Here is a 22,038-nt window from a genome sequence, read left to right on the forward strand (position 1 = left end):
CTACATTCTAATGGAATTTGTTTTGCTATAGAGCCGTAACACCTAGGAACTTGAGAAATAACTACATTTTTTTTGGCAGAGAGCTTATTAACCAGACTGTTTAACATTTATCCAGAGTACTGACATGATGGTGCTAAAGTGTAGTTTCAGTGGCTGATACAATTTTTAATATACATATGCACTGAATTGGTTTAATGTGCTTTATTTTTAGGTTTAAAGCAACTGAACTTTAGTAATAATTTGTGTAGAAACCAAAGTGTAGAAAGTAATGTTTTTACTGTATATGCTGTCCTTTATTAGATTTGACCAATGCCTGTAATTTCTGTTTATTTAATAAAATTGTAGAGTTACAGCAGAAGTGAAACACAATCCCACATCTACAGTTGTATGCAAAGCACAAGGGGAGTGGAATGGCACTCTAGAATTTACCTATAATAATGGAGAAACCAAAGTGATCGACACTACTAAGTTGCCAGTCATCAGGAAGAAGATTAGACCATTAGAAAAACAAGGACCATTTGAATCAAGGTTAGTAAATATATGCTTGACACAAGTTACTGAAAGCAGTAGTCCATTTTCTTCCTTTTAGTAGCAGCTTGACAGGTGTTAACAGTACTGATAATATCTTCTGCATGTTAACTTTATGAAAGAATAAAAAAGAAAAATAGTGTAATGCTTCACACTTCCAAGTTGGTCATAATCCAGAACAAACATGGGTATTTAGATGTCCAAGAAAAAAACGTAGAACACTAATGTTTCTGTTGCCATAACATGATAGTGTGTCAGTCTGTAGTGTATGTGGAGTTATTGGTAGGTTCAGAGTGTTGCAGGAAGGCCAAAAGTACAAAACAAACAGCTTGCATCCTCACATTTTATAAGCAACATAAGACAGTTCTGATGGCTGCAGAACCATTCTATAGTGAAAGATGTGTGTGTGTGTCTATAGATAGATGTACATTTCTGTGTATTAGATATATGTTTGTGGGAATACATTCCTGTTTTGGTGGGATAAGCAGTAAAGAGATTCCTGATAGGAAAATAATTACTGCAGGCTGCAGGAGACAGCTTGCTGAGCAAATGTAAGGTTAGGAGTTTTGCTTTTGGTAAAATAAAGATCCTCAGAATTTGAAGACAAAACAAGATGTGAGTAAAGAGGTTCTGTGTATAACATGAGTCATAGAAATAGCCAAGTAGAAAGATCATTCTAGCAAAATAGGATGTACAACCCCAACTTCTAAAATACTTGTATGCCTTTGCCAATTGTGGCAGGCTCTGTAAATATATTGATGTAGCACCTACACAAAAATATGTCTTGTGTGATATACATATCACATTCCACTTAATATGTGCATTCATGTATACAAAGTAAGAAAACATTCAGTGATTTTCCATTTTCTGCTTTATCCTTTTCAGGGTCATTGTTAAACCATGTTTGATTATTGCCATTGAGTGTGGCATAGAATCAGCCATGGGAGGGACTTCACCAGATAGACGCACGCATTCACCCCCAAACACACTTATGGGCAATTTAAAGACAGGTAGTTCATCTGTCAGTATAATTTTAATATTGGGGGCTGGACACCCCTGTTAAGACCCATGCACAGGCACTCCCAGTTGGACTGCCTTTGCTGTTACTAGCTGTGTACATTAAATCAAATCTGATGTTTCATTGTTCTGAAATTCATTAATACTGCTGTCAGAACTGCATTCAACATGTTTGTCACTGTAACTGTTTAAGTAACTTACAGCTTGGATTGCAAGACTAGGCAAAGTACTGTTTTGCAAAGTGTCTGGTATTTCATTATTAAATCCATAGTTTCTGCTATTGCTTTTTAAATCATTTTCTGACAAAATCATGGGACTAAACAAAGGAATAGTATTTTGAATAGTGGCTAATGTTTCAAAACTAGAAACATTTGAAATGTTTTTTTTTCTTCAGTGCTCATCAATTCATCAACACGAAAATACTTACTACAATCAGTACTACTGTGAGAGATTTTAAAATTCACTTTTTTGATTTGTTTCTGGTGGCATTTTTGCCCCATCTCTGCAGTCTTGGAAAAAGTTCTTGCTCTAAACAAATCACAACAAAGGCTTGCTTTTGCTTCTTTTTTTATACTATGCAAGGGCATCTTTCCTTAGAAGTAACAGATGCTTGTAAATTATTTGCTGACATTTTCTTCTCTTTGAGTGTTTCATTAAAACTTCATGCAGAATGCATGACTGTTCCATAGTTATGTTCATCCTTCTCATTGCCTCAGTGACATTTTTGGGTTATCTGCAAACGTAACGTAGTACTATCCAGCTTTCAAAAGTTCAGACTCTCTTCCCTTTTTCTTTCTATGACAGCTGATTGGCTGAGCATATCTTTAGAGGGAAGCCTGTAGCTGTCACAGGAAGTGTGTGTTCAGTCTTTCTGACATCCAGAGAAGACTATTCACAGGATTCAGTACTGGGTTTTCTGGCTTACAGTTCAGATAAGCCCCATTTGGAGACTACCCTCCTCTTGTTATTTTTATGTTTATTTAAAAATATATTTATTTCAATATATTATTTCTGTCACAGTTTACAGAAATTCCTGTGCGAATGTCTGCTTGTAGCAGAGCTTATTTAGCAGCTGCTGTTTACAAATGCATATTTTTACTGTTTATGAATAAAGTTTCTCTCAGGAGTGTGTGGTGTGTATGTGTGCTGTTAGACACTAGGTTACTGATGTTACTCTTGCTTTAGTTTCACATTTCGACAGAAACATATTGCAGAAGCTGGAATTTTCAGCATTTGCACATTATTTACTTAACACTCATGATGCTGTTCTCTGTGTTTTTTAATATCTCATTGTGATTTTTACCGTGAATTAATTCATTTGAATGTATGTGGAGATTTTATTCTCTTTGACTAGAAAATGCAGTTAAATCGCTATTAAATGTTATTTTTTGGCAGTTTATCATGATTAAACTGTTTGGAATTAATTTTTAAAACTGGGTTGGCACATTGGTTGCTTTGGTGTTTGGACTTTGTGTACTGGAAATTTTTTTAACTTTTGTCAGTTGCAAAAGAATTTTGAACACATTGCAAACTATTAAAAACCACAAAATGCTGCAAAATATTATTGTACCACACTCCACATAGCCAGTGAATAAAGTCAGAACACCAAGCTTCTTTGATGAGCTTCAAACACAAACTTTTATTAAAACAGTAAAGACAGATACAGTCTCCTCGGCTACTATAAGCCTCTGTTGTAACTATGCCAGCCACTTGGAACAGGGGGATAGACACATCTCTACAGCATTTCCAGTACTTGGCACAGGTATAGGTGAATGAAGCATTTAGGTGCAGGAGGAGTCCTGGGTAAGATTCCCCTTGCCAGGCATAATTCTCTGTCTCCCAGATATTTTCTCTATTAATGAAGTTTGTAATAATCAGATTATAGCTGTTTATAAGGCTGATTTAGTTTCCTTGGCTAAGAGTGTTTTGCAGACGGCTAATTATTGTGGTTGTGTTCACATACATGGCTCTAGTGCTAGTTTGGCTAGAGACCTTTCTGTTTTAGAGAATGATTAGGAATCTGATGAGGACAATTGTTATTTCCTAGTTGACAGTGAATCTAGTCACTCTAATTCTTCAAAAGGTGAACTTGAGTTTAAGTCCAAACAAGTGTTCACTTTTCATCAGAAGATTGCTAGATTTAGTGGTGTTTTTGCTTGGGAGCAGTCAGGAAGTGCCCCAGAGCTAGGCAGAGTATATGACCTTATAGAGAACTAGATGCCCGGTTCTGTTTCTATGATTATCACAACTTTCTTACTGGCCATAGAAGATGTTTGTCAAGCTGTCTGCAGGACACCAGTATCTGTTCCAGCAGTCCCTAACAAGGCTCAGAAAAAATAGAGGGTTTCCTCGGATACGACAGACTGCTGACCTAGCTGTAGTTTTCTCCAGCTGCCTGCTCAAATAAAAAGTCTTTGGTTTCATCTAATCCACTCTACCCCCACCCCCCACCCCCCCGCTGAACAAAGGTCTTGTATGAATGAAATTGTTTTTAATTTGACTCAGGTTTCAAAACTTGCTTTGAGAGGTGTGCTTGAATGTGTAGATACAGTCTCAATAAATGCTGTTTTTTCTGTTTTATTAAGACAGTATGCTTCTTTATGTAATCATAACTTCTCTAATAATTTAAAAGCTGAAATTATGAATGCACTTTTAAGTTCTGAACTGGTATTTGGGCCCTCTGGTACACAAATTCTCAAACAGTGGGATGATGGAGGCATAGTAGTGCATGGTGTATCTAGGGTGTTTCTTGTACCCAAGTTTTCCTCAAACAAGGTGTCTTCCTTCGAGCGGCAAAACAAACAAAAATCCCAGTGAAGCAAAAGTCAGGGATCCAAAAGGAAATGGCATGAGGATAATTATTCAAAATCAAGAAAGAGGAGTTCATGAACTACAGAGTGAACTGGCACCTCACCTGTGTGCCCTGTTCACTCACAGGCTCACCTCAGGCTTTGTCCTTACTGAATGGCGCACTGCTACAGTCATCCCTCTCAACAAAGGAGGAGTGACTACAGACCCTGGGAACTATCGCCCCATTAGCCTGACAAGTCTGCTATGCAAAGCTATGGAACATATCATCATGGATCTAATAAAGAAGGATATAGGGAGTCTACAAACTCTGGATCCCACACAGTTTGGTTTTGTGAAGGGTAGATCATGCCTGCTCAACTTGGTTGACTTCTTTGAGTCAGTCACCAGAGATGTGGATGAAAGCAAGGTGGTTCATACAGCCTACCTTGATCTGGCCAAGGCCTTTGATACCATTACCCACTCAGGAATCATAGAAAAACTCACTAAGCTAGGCATCAACCATTCTATCACTAGGTGGGTTGCAAACTGGCTCACAGATAGAACCCACAGTGTGAAAGTAGCTGATTCCAAGTCAGACTGCCGACCAGTCACAAGTGGAGTCCCACAGAGTTCGGTCCTGGGGTCCTCTCCTGTTCAGTATCTACTTCTCTGAAGTCCAGGCCAACACGAAGGGTATCTGGCAGACAAAGTTCGCAGACGATTGCAAGTTGGGAGCTATTATTAACTCTCCAAGAGATGTTGACATCTTACGGAAAGGCCTCAATGAGACCAACAACTGGTGTCAGAACCATGGCCTTAAGCTCAGTACCAAAAAATGTGTCATCATCCCCTTTGAGAAAAACCCGGTTCCCATGAATTACCACATCAATGGTAGTCCACTGAACACAGAAGGAGTTATAAGAGATCTGGGAACAAAGGTTGACAGCAACATCTCTTTTGACCACCACATTGCCACTGTAGCCAGAAAGTCCTTCTATGTGACACATCTCATTACTAAGGGTTTTGCATCCAGGAAAAAAAGAGGTCATTGTCTCCCTCTACTCTTCCCTCATTAGGCCACTCATTGAGTACAATACCCCATTTGGCATGCACCTCACTAGACACCTGCAACAACTGGAGAGGCCGCAAAAGTACCTCACAAAGAGGATCCTAGGCCTTAAACACTTGTCCTATATGGACAGACTCAAAAACTCCAACTATTGTCAGTCTCATATCGCCTACTTAGAGGCAATCTCTGCTTGACTTACAAAGCCATGTCTGATTCAGCTCTTTTAGAAATGCTACATCTAAAGATATCCCAGTCCCTCCGCACCACACACTCCAGAGACCTCAGTCTTACTACCACAATCAAGAGAACATACTAGAGGGACAGGTTCATAACACAGAGACTGCCCATGCTATGAAATAAACTTCCCATACATGTCACGCACCTCACTGGCCCTCTTCAAGAGAAATCTTAATGAGTGGATGGAAAATAGAAAATTCACTCTGGGGATCACTCCAATGGCTCTGCATGACCGAGGCACTGGGAACTAAGGTCGGGTGGCACGATGCCAAGGTAATCTTGTGGGCTAGGCTTGTAGAGGCTCCAGGGCCATTAACCTAGTACACACCTATGAACCTTTCCTGAAAAGGGTCAATCTCTTGCAAAGGAATGACTATGCTGAGTCACAGAGCACCCCTAACCTCTTCTCTTTCCTCCAGGCTCTCTCTCTCAGGCCTTCAGACTGGCTGAAAATATCCTCAGACAAATGGGTTCTGAGAATAATTTGGAGAGAATACACTTGACAGTGGATATGAAATCTTCCTCCTTTCAGGGGAATTCCCACACACCCACCAGACCAGACAGAGCTCCATCACATGGTAGAAACACGTGTCATAGAATCAGTGCCTGTGGTACTTAAAGGTACCAAAAAAGGAGCACTTCTGGAGACCTGTCTTAGATTTGTCCTTTCTAAACAGCTTTCTAAAACTTAAGAAATTCAAATTGCTCACCTTAGGGTCCTGTCATTACTTCCAGACCATTGTTTTATGGTGACTCTTGATCTCAAGGTCACTTATAGTCATATTCCTGTTGTTCCCAATTTCAGGACATTTTTGAGATTTGCAGTATATGGCTTATATTATTCGTTTTCTGCATTACCCTTTGGGCTATCTACTGCTCCACAAAATGTTTGGTCAAAGTGTTTGGAATTTGCAGTACCTTTGACATCCATATTATTTCCTTACTTAGATGACTTGATGATTTTGTGCATATCCTGTATCCAAGTGCTTGGAGTCCTTAGATAAGGTTACATGACTCCTCTCCCCACTTGGGCTTCAATTTGAACCTTCAAAAGTTGTTTCTCATACCTTCCCAAAAATTGTTTTCCTGTGGTATTGGATAGATACAGTAAAAAGAAAGCCTTCTTGCCAGAAGACCAACTTCTGACTTGCATTAATTTCTGTCTTCCAGACGTGGACTTAACAAGGAAATTCCTCAAAGTTCTAGGCCTCTTGGCATCAGTGATCCTCATAATACCACTAGGCAGACTACATGTGAGAAACTTTCAATGGTATTTGAAGAATTGATGGACCTAGCACTTTGATTTCCAGGTACTGTGTACAAGGAACAGCATTAGTGGAGGGATCAGCTTTCTGTAAATCCACAACTGCCTCTCTCTCCAGACCCCAGTCCAATCTGTCCAGACAAGACTCATCAGGTTTTGTGTGGGGAGCAATGCACATGGGAGTTGAAGTACAAGGCTTGTGGAGTCCTCAGGACACGCCAAAGCATAAAAATGTTAGAGGTGTTGACAGTGATTCATGCCTTAAACGTTCTTCACTATTTATGAACTCTGGATCTTCTTCTAGTGGACACAGACAACACTACTGTGATGTGTTAATTGAACAGGCAAGGAGGGTACAAGGTCATACCCTATTTGCTGGTTGGCAGTGATTGCCTGGTAGCTGACTACATCATTCTCGGACTTTTCAAGCTTCATTCATTCTGTCACAGCAAAACACAATGATAGGCAGACTAAGCAGGTTCTGGACAGCCCTCATGAGTGGAAGCTGCATGTAGAGGCCTTCCAGGACTTTATTCAGATGTGTGGAACACCTTGAGTAGATCTGTTCACCTTCTTCAAAACAGACAACTAAAAAATTCTGTTCAAGACATCCTTGCAGCCATGCTTGGAAGTCAGACGCTCTGTCATTTCCATGGCTAGAAATGTTCCTGTATGCACTTCTGCCCTTTCCAGTGCTTTCCAGGATACTTCTAAAGATTCAGAAAGATCATTGTGACAAACCCCCATTTGGCCCAGTCAAAGTTGGTTCTGCCATTTAATGGAACTGGCCAAGGGGAATTGCCACAACCTTCCTTACAGTCTGGATCTGCCCCCACCGCATCAGGGGTGTGAATAGTGGTGTCAGCTTAGAGCAATTTCAGATGACAGCCTAGATGATTCTATTTTGATACCTTTAAGGCACTCGAAAACCTGCTACTAGAAAATCTGACATTTACAAGTGGAAGATGTTTTCTAGGTGGTGCCTAGCTAATAATAGAGGTCCCTAATGTGTTTTGACATGTTTGTGTGAGCTTCTCAGAGATGGTTTGCCATATACTTTTATCAGAATGCATCTTGCTGTCATCTCAGCTTTTGTCCATGGATGTCCCTCTTTTGTCTCTTTTTATGGTGAAACAGTTTATGAAAGGAGTGTTGCACATGAGATCCCTCAGAAGCAAATTTCTCCTCCCAGGGATCTCAACTTTGTTCCTAAAAAATTAACTCTACCTCCTCCTCTACCTGTCTCTTAGGCTGATTTTGTGGCTAATTACTTAGAAGACTGTTGTACTCGTTGCTCTGACATCTGCAAGGCAAGTCTCTGAACTGCAAGCTGTCTTAGTGTGCCAACCCTACCTGATTTTTTCAGAAGGACAGGGTTGTGTTACACACAAATCAATCAGTAATACCTAAAGTTGTTTCTGAAATTGCTTTGAACCAATCCATCAATCTCCAAGTGTTCTATCCTGATCCAAAAACACAAGGGAGAAAAAGATTCTACATACCTTTCTTGTGCACAGGCAGCTCATGTACTATGACAAAGCAAAGCACTTTAGGAATGCTGAACAACTATAGAGGCTAAGAAAGGTAAGTCTGTGTGTAAGAAACTATTGCACGATGGTTGTCCTCTGCTATTGTTTTCTGTTATTTCCACCTTGGTAAATCTCTTCCAGGCCATGTTCAGGCTCACTTGACTAGGGCTTTATCCTCTTTGATGGCATATTGAAAATGGGTGGACTCTAGAAGCATTCTAGAGGCAGCAAGCTGGTCCTTTTTTCATACTTTCACAAATCACCATAAATTTAATTATTTTTCAAGGTCCAGAGCAGGCTGTGCTGGAACAATTCTCCTGCGGCTACTGGATCCTTATCCTTCCACCTTCCAGGTAAGGTACACTTTGAGAATCCACCCGAAATGCCCCTGGGGCAATGGGAAATGGAATCATGAACCCCTGTAACAGTAAATGTTCGAATTCCTCACTACCTGAGTGGCACCATGCACCTGCCACTCCCCTGATCGTGCATAGTTGGGTGAATTTCAGTCTCTTTGATTTGGTTGTTTATGGATTTGATTTTTTATGGTATTGTGATTGGCTGTGAATTTACTCTTGCTAAATAATTTTGGCTTCAAGTACTTTCTTCTTCTTTGTCAAAGTGAAAATGCCTGAACACTCACTTCCTGTGACAGGTGGAGACTTCCCTCTCAGGATATGCTCATCTAATCAGCTGTCACAGGAAGGAGGAGGGTGGGGAGTCTGAGCTTTTGAAATCTGGCCAGTACTGAGTTACCTTGGCAGATAACCCAAAATGCTGCTTAGACAGTGAGGAATTCAAACTTCTACCGTTATAGGTAAGTAGGACTTGCGTAGATATAATTTCTCTAACCTTATGGGAAAAAAAAAAGAAACATTTTGTGTGTGCTATAACAGTAGAATGATATATTCTTAGTTGCATTTTTCATAAAAATATTGGTCTGGTGAACAGAGATAGCATGGGGACTGAGGCAGAGCAAAAGAGTGGAAAATGGATGCATCACCCTTGTACCATATTCTGCAGCTCTGTAGTAAGTATTTAAAAAAAAACATGTAGAATTCAGTAGAGCATTGTGATCTTAATTTCCACATCATTAGTTTGTTGTACTTTCTCTTATTGTTGGACATCCATTATGAAGCAGTCATAAGAAAACAAGGCAAACTGGCCAATATAATGAATGAATGAAAATGTTAAGATTCCGCTTGGTAAAATAAATGAATTTCTTACAAGGGAAACTACTAACCAGCAAAGTATTTGTATTTTTTAAACTTGTCAAAATACATTAAAAAAGAGGCTTTACTGCATTGCCTCATAGTTTTGTATTGCTGCCACTACTTTTTATTACATAAAAGCACAGTGAAGGTGTCCTGATACGAAAAAGGAACAGTGCCATATATTAGCTAGCTATAGAACTCTGTCTGTGACTCAATAAAGCCACAGTGCCTAACTACAAAAACTAAATTCATGCAGTATTAAACCCAATACCATTTTCTTAATTGAGCTAAACTATCCAGCTGTGGACTTGAGAAACATGCATCACCACTAGTGCATAAGCAAAGAGAATTGTGGACTTTGTCAATACAAATTCCCTGGAACAATTAGTAAGAGTACCCACAAGGTGTAACAACATATTGGATCTTGTCCTTACTGAGATGGGGGCATCTTGTACCATCCCTTGTATATCTCTGTCACTTACTAGGTCTGACTCTGTAGCCATCTTCTTTGAAATAAAATGGACACCAGAGACCCCTTCCACCCAGTGTATTTTTAGAAATTTCTCTCAGAGAAACTGCCCTCTCATAAGTGATGCATTGGCAAACTTCAAATCCCCACCAGACCCAGTTAACTCCACTGAATTTGTGGAAATGTACACCACCACACTGTACCAGCATGTAAACAGCTGCTTAGATGAAGCTGTACCCTGTATGAACAAGGGTAGGGCAAAACCCAGAAACAAACCCACATAGTGGGAGTTCAACAAGCTTTGCAATAACAGGAAGAGAATTTTGACCAAAAATAAGATGAATAATCCCCAGAATGATAGAGCCCTCATCATCGAAATAACTCAAGAGCGTAATAAAATCCACAGAAGTCAAATTTGAGGATAAAATAGCTACCAAAGCCAGAAAATTACAGGACCTTTTCAGTTATGTTCATAATCGTGGAAGCACAATGCAGCAATGCACAATGCACTGAACTGATTGTGAATGATGTTATGTACACTGAGGCTGAAGATGTAACAAACTTCTGTCATGATACACCTGAAACTGTCTGGCCTTCCATTATCACACAAGACCAAGTCCTAAAAGTGCTATCAAAAGCTAAAAATACTGTTTCAATTGGATCTGACCATATTTCTGAATGCATCTTAAATAAAATAAAGCACAATTTAGCCACACCCCAACACTGTTCAGCCTCAGCCTTCCATATAGGTTTTGTACCAAGAGAACATGTAGAACAGTCATTCCCTGTATAAGGGAGGAACCTTCCATAGCCTAGGCAATTACAGACCCATAAGTCTAACCAGTGTCATATGCAAAGCCATAGGAAGACTTATCATGGAACTAATCAGTAAGAACATAACGAACTTCCAAACATTGGATCTGTATGAATTTGAATACATCAAAGGCAGGCTCACCCCGATTAACTTTTTGAAAAAGTCACCAAAGCAGTTGACGAAGGTAGAATGATACAGTCCACCTACCTTGACCTGCCAAAGCTTTTGACACAGTCCTTCACTCTACTATAGTTGAAAAGCTAAATAAACTGAGAATAAACCCCTACATCAACTACTAGAGTGCCACCTCTCTCACACATAGGATGCAGAAGATCAAAATAGAGCAATTTATCTCTTGAAAGAGACCAGTCACCATTGGAGATCCCGGGGATCAGTGCTGGAACCTCTCCTGTTGAGCATATACCTCTCTGAAGTAAACAAACAATACCAAAGAGCTCTGGATGACTGTGTTTTGCAGATGACTGCAAGGTAGAAGCAGTTATTTAATCCCTAAATGACTTTGCCATCCCGCAGGAAGGTTTTCCCCAAATAAATAAATAACTGGTGGCAAAATTATGGACTGAAACTAAATGCCAAAAAAACGCATTATTCTATCCTTTGAGAAGTCATCTACCCTGGGGAAATTACCTGTAATGTTGACAACATGCCCCTAAAAGCTGACCCAGTTGTTTGGTATTTGGTTACTTATGTAGACAGTGACCTAACTTTCGAATAACATGTGTTCATTGTCGTAAGAAAGTTTGTCTGTATTGCACAGCTTATAAAGAAAGGGATTGTGTCTAGATCTAGAGATGTCACTCTCCCCCTGCACTCAGCCTTATTAGGCCAGTCATTGAATACAGTCCCCCATTTGGCATTTGTCTGTCTAGACACATGCAACAACTGGAATGCCCATAAAGATGCCTTACTAAAAGGATACGAGTTCTAAACAATATATCCTGCATGAACCAACTCAAAGCCCTGTAACTATACTTGGTATCCTACAGATTGCTACCAGGTGACCTGCATCTGGCATACAAGGTATCCTCCGACCAAATACTGATGAACTTACTGCACATCAGCAAGTCAAATGGTATCAGAAATTAACTAGCAATCTAAACCTGTTCTGCAACATCAGCTGAATCCCTTGGATGGACTGGTATATTTCACAGAGGATTCTACTGCTTTGGAACAGACTCCTAATCCATGTAAAATAAAGCTCATCCCTGTCCATATTCAGTTACAACTTGGATCTATGGATGGGTTATAGACAATTTACCCCAGGTCTTATCTGTGAACCTTTGAGTGTATGTGAAAGTTATACTGGTAAAATCAGTAGCTCAAAGTGGTTTATTGTTGCCACATTCACGAGTATATGCTTGCCAAATATGTGATGTTATGTGATCCTATCTCGCCTACATTCTGACTGATGGGTTCGGAGCCGATCCCTCGGCTCCGACTCGGCACGCTTATGCCAAAGAGCGAAGTCTCTTATTGGCTGAGCTTACTATATCCCAGGATGCACCACTACCAGTCCCCCAGATCTCGTTTGCCGCTAACTTGCGAAGACGTGGTCTCGAGCTGGCTGAGCTGAGTAGTATTTATTTACTAACTTTTTTCTGTCAGAAATTTGCTGTTCTTGTCATAAAAAGCTGTTTTAACGGCTATTCTTCACTTTGTGGTGTGTTTGGAGTTTTGTGAGAACTTTGTAGTGTGATTGGGCGTTGATTTGATTTCAGGCCTCCTTCATCTTAGGGCCTTCCCGGTCAGTCAACCCCCCTTAAACCTTAGAGGGTTTCAAAGTACCCTTGACTTAATTGTTATGGATTGTTTACCTAATCGGCAGCTGTAAACCGATTTTTAGGTAGTGTCAGTTTGATTAGAAAATCAAGTGGATAGTGTTGGTTTTTCTGTCAGGGATTACTGTTTTTTGCTATAATGTCTCAGAATCCTAGGCCTTGGCTTCAAAAATGCACCATATGTAATTTTAAAATGTCAATCACAGATGACCACTCTGTGTTTATTGTTTGGGTGCAAAACATTTACAAGAGTCATGCAGCGTGTGTCACGCTTTTTCCTCGAGGGTCCTCCAGGAGAGGAAAAATAAACTTATTCTTAAAGGCTTAATAAAACCCTCCTTCGAAGAAGCTCTAGCATCCTCTCCTTCTCCAACTAAAAAGAAAAAGGCGTCGGCTCCGACCAGTCCGTCGGATCCGGCCGCCAAAAGACATAGGCAGGCTTCTCCTTCGGCTCCAAGGACTTCAGAGCCGAGGCGGAGCAGTCTGCCTCGATGCCACCAGTCTCGACTCCTCTGGCTTCGGAGCCGATGGCTGGGGCATCGAGGCGGGTCACCTTCGGCTCCACTGGTCTCGGAGCCGACTAGGGTTGCCCGCTCAGACACTTCCTCCTCGGCGCTGAAGTCCTCCTCGCACCGATGGAAACTAGTGTGGGTATTCCTTCGGCGCCGATAGTCATCGAGTCGCCTCGGAGCCGGTCCCCTAGTCCTTTGGGGCCGTTGGAGAGGCCATCTCGAACCCGTTCAGTATCCTCTAAGTCCTCGAGGATGTCGGATTCGGATATAGACAGGGTGCTCCAAAGACTGTTCCAGTCCCCAGTCTTTCAAAAATTTGTTTCGCTCTGACCCAGTTGGCTTGGAGCCGATAGCCCATGCCCATCCCATTGCTGTTCCTCCTCCGACCGCTTCGGCTCCGTCGGAGCAGGTGCTGTTGGAGCCGGTGGAGATCTTAGGGTCGGCTCTGACCCTTACTCCAACCCGGCCTTCGGGTCCGAGTTTGGTACACGGACTTCTTCGCTGGACCCGGGGTGATGTTTGGGACCTATGCTTTCGGTTCCGAGCCTCCCTCTCGGTGCTTCGCTGCAGGATTGCCGTCTGCTATCATGGCTCGGAGACCGGACACTCCCAGGATTCTGGGGTCCGGCCAGAGCTATGAGGAGTGCCTTGGCCAAGTCTTCGCCATCTCTCCGGCTTTACCGGCACCTTCCCTGGGCGTGGAGACTGGGTCTTTGGCAGTTCCCTGTCCGTAGGCAGCGGAGCCCCTGGGCCTGAGGTTACCCCATTGGGGTTCCCTCCTCCTGAGGGTTCTTCGGAGTTGTCTTGGAGGAACCCCAAGGAAGAGATCGTGCAAGAGGAAGCACTTGGACTCCCCGAGTCTATTACATCGGACACTGATCTTGATGATGCAGAGGGGTCCCGGTCGTCCTCGGATGATGTCTCTTTTGCAGACATCTTAGAGATCCTCAAACAACGAGGCGGCTGGATATCCAAACCCCCCTCTGCTGATGAGTCAGTGCTCCTCAAGGCCTTTGGGGCTCAGCCCTCCGCCTCTTGGGTGTCTCCGCCCTTCGACGAGCTCCTGGATTTAGTTTGTCGAAGGGCATGGGAACATCCAGATACCAGTCCCTTCTCGTCCTAATAAATTTTTATCTGCTCCACCCGAGAAGGAGTTCCTCACTAAAGGCGTGGCTGTAGATGCCATGGTGGTGGCATCTGCTACACAACAGGACGTGGCAGAGGCTTCAACGTCCGTCCATCCTCCTAATAAGGAGTCTAGGAGCATGGACAGGTACGGGAAGCGCACCCTGACTTCAGCGGCCTTTACTTTAAGGTCTCTGAATTATTTGGCACATTTTACCAGGCTTCAGAGGGATCTGGTCAAGGAGCTGTCAGATTCCCTCTCGGGTAACCTACCTGAGCAGCTAGCCCAGTCGGTTAGCTCTCAGTTGGCTATCCTTACGTCAATTTCTAACTCGGTCCATGAGGCTCATTTCCTATGCGGCGAAGGGGCGGTAGAGCAGGCACAGGCGTGGCTCTCACGGAGACAAGCCTGGCTCCGCTTGTGTCAGTTCTTGGAGGCCTTCAAGTCTTCCTTCGCCGCTCCCTTTGATGGGTCCTCTTTGTTTGGACCCAAGGTTAAAGACACCCTTACCGCTGTGAGCAAGAGGGAAAAACTTTATCTGCCGTAGGTGCCCGTTATTCCACTCCCTTCGGCCTTATCCCAAGGCTAAAGGAGGGAAAATGTGGTTCAAAATCACGTAAGTTTTTCCTCAACAGCAGGAAGATTCCCCTTCCAGAGGCAGAGGGCGGGAAATTTTTCTGGGAGACGCCGTCCCAGAGGCGGCAGAGGGCCCGCAATTCTGGAGACCAGTCCTTTCGTGGCTCTTCAGCCTCCCACACATCATGAGGGATTGCCCGGCTGTGCTGCTCGAGCCAGTCGGGTGCCGTTGCCAAGCACCTAAAAGCCTGGGAGTCAATCACTCAGGACAGATGGGTGCTTCGATCATTGCCAGAGGTTACACCATCCCATTCACATGCTCACCCCACCGTCCAAAAAATCCCGGACCCACCACCCAGTCACAGGGAAATTGCAGCCGCAGAAGGTTTAAAGCTGCTACGAAAAGGAGTCATCCAACCGGTCCCCACAGACCAGATCGGATCCGGACATCACTCCAGGTTCTTTTAGTGCCAAAAGACAGGGGACCTGAGACCAATATTGGATCTCAGCAAACTGAACCAATCCTAAATCCAAATTCCGAATGGTCACGTTACAATCCATTCTCCCATTGTTGGAGAAGGAGGTTTGGATGTGCTCCATAGACCTCAAGGACGCCTATTATCACATACCGATTCATCAGGCGTCCAGGAGGTATCTGCGCTTCAGCCTGGGAGTCAGTCATTTCCAATTTTGTGCACTGCCCTTTGGTCTCACCACAGCCCCAGGGTGTTCACCAAGTGTTTGGCAGTAGTGACTGCTCACCTGAGGAGTCTTGGATTCCAAGTGTTTCCCTATCTGGACGACTGGCTCCTGACTGCCACCACCAGGCATCTACTAATGGACAACCTCAAAGCCACCATCTCCTGGGTGCTTCCCTGGGGATTACATTCAATTGGTCAAAGTCTGTCTTGCTGCCCTCTCAGCATAAGGTTCATAGGAGCAGAGATAGACTCAAAATTGATGCGTTTTCTTCCCACGAAAGGATCCAAACTTTACAGGGCCAAGTTCAAGCTCTGATTTCAAGATCCAAAGCCCCAGCCAGGATGGTCCTACAAGTTTTAGGTTCAATGTCTGCCACGGTTCTTTTAGTTCCTCTGGCAAGATTGCACATGAGGATTCTTCAGTGGCTATTGTCAACTCAATGGTCCTTTCAGGACCTTCCCCTCAATCATCACATCATGATTACAGAAACATGCAAACGGGACCTTCGCTGGTGGCTTCAGACGTCCAGTCTAAATCAAGGAAGCCCCTTTGTTATTCCCTCTCCAGTGGTTACCCTGACGACAGATGCCTCCCAGATAGGGTGGGGGGGGGCATTGTCTGGGCAGGTTAGTTCAGGGCTCCTGGCTTCCAGACGAAGCTCTTCTCCACATCAGTGTGTTGGAGATGAGGGCTGTACTTCTATCCCTACAGGCCTTACACAAGTTTCTTCCTCAGGGCATCATCGCCATCCACACAGACAACATGTCGGTGGTCTGGTATCTAAACAAACAAGGAGGGACCAGATCTTACCCCCTTTGCAGAGAGGCCATGAGGGTGTGGGAATGGGCTGTAGCTACCAACTGTTTCTTGGTAGCGACCCACATTCTGGGGAAATCAAATATATTGGCAGACAAATTGAGCAGGACAATTCTCTCTCCTCACGAGTGGTCCCTAAACGAAACAGTAGCAGCTCAGGTTTTCAGGAGATGGGGACGTGCTGCGATCTATTTGCAACACCACTAAACACGTGCAAAATGTTCTTCTCCTTGACTCCACATCAGGGAAGCAGCTATGGATGCTCTAGCACAACCTTGGCCAACAGGGCTACTTTATGCCTTTCCTCCGATACCACTTCTCTCCAAAGTCATTCAAAAACTTCTCAATTGGGGTCCACAATGATACTGATTGCTCCATACTGGCCTCGTCAGGTATGGTTTCCTACCTGAAGAAACATGCGTGGACGATCCTTGGATGTTAGATCTAACTCGGATCTGCTAATCCATCAGTCGGGACGACAGCATCAGTCCCTACACTCCTTGAAGTTGACAGCCTGGCTCCTCCACTTCCGACCTTAGTCAGAAGTCACACATTAGACCCGGAAGTTATTCACATTTTATCTTCAGCCCACAAACCCACCACTAACAAATTGTACCTCAGTAAGTGGAAGAGGTTCGCTATCTGGGCTCAACTCAGGGGCTTAGACCCTATCACTGCTCCAATCCCGGAAGTTTTGAAATTCTTAACATCCCTGTTTAATCAAGGATCTTCTGTCTCTACTATTGAAGTCCAACTGGCGGCTATCTCTAAATTCCACGAATCCATGGATCCTCCATTGATGAGCAGCAGATTATGCAAGACCTTTATTAAAGGTGCGGGCCTGTTAAGACCCCCAGTTTTTCATCCTGCCTCCGTGGGATCTTGATTTGGTGCTTCGTGCATTAACATCTCCCCTTTCAACCTGCTGCTACATGTGACTTAAAATATCTGTCTTGGAAAACTGCCTTCTTAGTTGCAATTACTTCTGCAAGAAGAGTTTCAGAGCTTCAAGCCCTATCTATTAAACCACCGTACTTGATTTTCCACAAGGATAGAGTATCACTTAGACCTAATCCATCCTTTGTCCCAAAGGTCTGTTCTAATCTCTGTCTTCAACAATCTCTGGAGTTACCAGTTTTCTTCCCAAAATTCTCCAATGAAGCAGAATACACTCTCCATAAATTGGATGTTCACAGGCAGTTGCTTCTATTTAGACAGGACTCAGCAATTTCGTAAGTCAGACCAATTGTTTGTGTCCTTCTCAGACAGTAAATTGGGTAAAACCATTACAAAGCTACCATCTCCAAATGGATTAGAGATTGTATAACTCAGGCTTATTCTTCTTGAATAAGCAACTTACAACATCTATCAAAGCTCACTCTACCAGAGCTATGGCGACTTCTATAGCTTTTCATTCCAAGCTCGCTATATCGAGATTTGTGCTGCGGCTACTTGGTCAAATCCGCACACTTTCATTTCCCACTATAAATTGGATGTGGCATCTAAAGGGCGAGCATCATTTGGTTCCACGGTACTCAGGAGTGTTTTCCAGTGAGCCACCCAGGATTCAGGTGCTAGGGACGCTGTCCCATCAGTCAGAATGTAGGTGAGATAGGATCACATAACATCTTTTAGTTATGTACTCACCATAACTTCAGATGTTTGGGATCCATCTCGCCTACATTCCTAATACCCACCCTCCTTCCCCCTGCCTTGGAGATCAGAAGAGATTGAACGGTTTGAGTTCTACTGTTTTATCTTGTTTCATCTGACGATGTTATATAAGCAGGGCGTGCATGTGTGCATGTGTGCGGACAAACTAGATCTGGGGGACTGGTAGTGGTGCATCCTGGGATATAGTAAGCTCAGCCAATAAGAGACTTCGCTCTTTGGCATAAGCGTGCCGAGTCGGAGCCGAGGGATCGGCTCCGAACCCATCAGTCAGAATGTAGGCGAGATGGATCCCAAACATCTGAAGTTATGGTGAGTACATAACTAAAAGTTTTAGGCATCTGGTTAGAATTGTTTTAGTATCTTGACAAGGAAAACAGAAAAAGGCCACCATTTAGTGGAGTTCTTTAAAAAGAAAAGTTTAGTGTGATTATTTTGTTTAAACAAGAAACATCGTTACTGAATTATCACTTATGACATAGGCAATTATACATTTATATAAATGAAAACAAACCATATCGACATATTTTCAGTTGCAAATGTTATACATCACATATAATCTTCTATACAGCCATTGTCAAGAGAATATTATATAGTAGCATGATTTTTTTTGCTCAGCTTGTGTGTGTGATGGTGATACATTGCAGCTGAGTATGGATAAGAGTTGGAGTCTGTAGTTTGGTCACTTGAGTCTGCACTGTTGTGATTAAACCACACACCCCAGCATAGGTAATTTTTGATGTACTCATATTCATCTGCAGTATATCTCCATATTATTAACAAATATTGCTACTTTGTCTGTACACGCACTGCAGTGAGTATTTAGTACTTGTTGGGTGTTTGTTTTATTTAATTTCATACTGAACTAAAAATCTATTATGGTCTTATCATTGTTATGAAAGTTGCTGATTTTATTTACTGTGATGTAGCAAACAAGCTACATAGATGAGCTACCATCCAGTGCAGTTTCCAGGTTAGAGCCCCTCAACTCTAAGGTGAAGAACAAAACTGGTCCTTTATTGAGCTGAAGACCAAAAATAAAATGAAAAAATCCTTTAAACTGTAACAAGTGGCTTGCTGTGCATTGGTATGCCACATACGGAGCTCTGAGTACTTCAGTTCTGACATGTAATGTACAGTACACACAGATGGATGAAACAACCACATATGGAGCTCTGAGTACTTCAGCCCTGACCTGTAATGCACAGTACACACAGAATGCTTAAACAACCACACATGGAGCTCTGAGTACTTCAGCCCTGACCTATAGAGCACAGTACACACAGAATGCTGAAACAACCACACATGGAGCTCTGAGTACTTCAGCCATGACCTCTAATTCACAGGACACACAAAATGCTGAAACACTTCAGTCCTAACTGCAAATGCAATATCTGCATTCAGAAATTAAATGACAGTACTGTTGATTGTGCCCCCCGCCACCTTACACCTGAAACAGCTGCCCATTCATCCCACCCTAGCTATGTCTCTGGTAAACATAGTTAGAAATTCTATAGACTGTATCCATCTTACAGTGACTAAATATCTTTTATTCTTTTGATATTATAGTTTATAACTATTTTGCAGAAAGTAACATGGCATGTTGCGCTGTGAAATGAATCAAGTCAGAAATGTTATTTTACCAGTATATGTAATTTTATACTGCCTGCCTACTAAATCCAACAGCAGTATAGCAGCAATTAAAATGGCAGAAAAGTAGTTGATTGAAAGGGTATGTAACAAATTACAAAAAAACACTGTCCGGGGCAAACGTAGTACTGCTTAGATAATAAAAGCAAATAATAAATGAATTAAAACAGTCTTTTAATTTATCCAAGTAATGAAACGTCCGCTCAGGGTTAATGCTCCAGTGTCAAAAGCAAAAACTAAATGAATAAACAGTCCACAGACTATAACTTGAATTTGTTTGAGTTACAAGTTCTTTCTAAAGGATTAACATTTATTCCAACCACATATAGTAGGTATGAGGTAACTCTGAGAGACTTCAAGCTTTTCATAAGGAATTTGTCCCTGAGGATTGAGTTTAATGGACCTCCCTCCACATTGACTAGCTCTTATAAGAAACCAAGCACGTATATGCCACAATTACACCCACTTGTTGCTGCTTATAGTAAACTTGTTGAGGATGATCTTTATAGGATGAGGGACCGATATGGTCCTAGAAATAAGACTAGATTTAATCTTAATTTCAAGCAAAGGGAAGCATTAACCATGTTACGGAATAACTGTAACATCACCATTCGCCCAGCGGACAAAGGGGGGTGGAATAGTCGTCCTTAACTCTGATAGATATCGACGAGACATGGTAACAATGTTAAGTGATGGGACCTTTTATGAACCCATAACGTCAGATCAAGCTACTATCATTATCAATAGGATACAATCTATGTTGAATGACTTACTTAATAGTGAGATCATTGATAAAACACTATTTGATTTCTTGTACGTTACACATCCTTTGATACCCACCATACAAGGTCTTCCAAAGATCCACAAGGACCCTGTCCACCCACCAATGAGACCGATAGTGGCGGGCAGAGGTTGGTCTACTGAACCACTATCTATATATATTGAAAGCAAGTTGAGGTCAGTGGTTGATGCTAACTGTTACATTCTAAAAGATACCAGACAATTCTTACTGGATCTTTATCAGTACACTAACTCATGTACCTCTTCAGATGGCTATTTGTTTGTTACGATGGATGTTCAATCCTTATTCACAGTGATTCCGAATGTGGAAGGTATAGATATGTTGAGTACTTACCTAAGAAGGGCGGGGATTTTTGTGGACTTTGATGTGGACCTGCTTTTGAGTTTGTTAGAAGTAGTTTTGGAATCTAATATTTTCTGTTTCTCTGATGCACTGTATCTACAGCGGGATGGCGTGGCTATGGGCACGTCTTGTGCCAATAGCTACGCCAACCTGGTTATGGCTGAATGGGAGGTACGACACCTCTTCCAGAATGACAAGTATGTCAGGTATGTCCCATTTTACAGGCGTTTTGTAGATGACCTGTTCTTTTTGTGGACAGGTACATCTACACAGTTACAAGAGTTTGTTAATGAAATGAATCTTGTCACTGAGTTTTTGAAATTCACCTTTGAATGGTCGAACATTAGATTACCATTCCTGGATATATATGTAGAGAAGATAGACAATGGGATGGTGAATACGGGATTACATCGTAAACCATGTCATAGAAATACTCTTTTACATCGACACAGCATGCATCCCGGTTATGTGTATAGTAACATTATCCGTGGACAAGCTATGCGTGTCTCGAGGTATACTCCACTGGATTCAGTTTTTAATGATGACATCAGTGATTTAGCTAATAGGTTGAGAGAACGTTGCTATTCATCAATGGATCTATCTGCTGGGATGGAATGTATCACACTGAGTTTAGACACACTAGAGCCATGCCATATTTCTCCCATGGAGCAAGTGCTCGGTATTTGAATGACACTGTTGATGGGGGTGGATCTAGTAATTCTTTTGGATCCAACCAACAAGTATCCTTTCCAGTATACTACACTAAGGATGTGGGTTCCATTAAAGATATTTTTGCTAAACATTGGCATGTGTTATCAGTGGATCCCAAAATCAAAGAAATGATAGGGGATGGACCAAAATTTATTTATAAAAATAAGAAAAATCTTAAGAGTCTTTTATGTTACCCCAGGAACACACTGTCAGGAGTTGATATTGGTCCACCATTTTCAAGACCATGTAATAGCTGCAATTTTTGCTCGTACATTTTGATTGATCCAGTTTTCACACATCCATCTGGATTAGGTGAACATATGATACGGGCATGTGGGATTTGTAAATCGAAAGATGTGGTATACATGGCATCCTGCGAAGGATGCTCAGCATTTTACAT

At 42.3% G+C, this 22,038-nt stretch overlaps 1 protein-coding gene across 2 annotated transcripts in view; it reads left to right on the forward strand.

Moving 5' to 3' along the window:
• The window catches only part of OSBPL10 (oxysterol binding protein like 10), a 546,334-nt gene that overhangs the window by 427,051 nt on the left and 97,245 nt on the right, over window positions 1–22,038 (forward strand). For both annotated transcript variants that reach the window (XM_044086441.1, XM_044086442.1), the window contains exon 5: window positions 346–528. In XM_044086441.1, the coding sequence (XP_043942376.1) occupies window positions 346–528 (183 nt within the window). The remainder of the gene's footprint in view (window positions 1–345; window positions 529–22,038) is intronic.

The sequence above is a fragment of the Protopterus annectens genome, chromosome 10.part0 (genome assembly GCF_019279795.1).
Source record: "Protopterus annectens isolate FY-2018-M chromosome 10.part0, PAN1.0, whole genome shotgun sequence".
Lineage (NCBI taxonomy): Eukaryota > Metazoa > Chordata > Ceratodontiformes > Protopteridae > Protopterus > Protopterus annectens.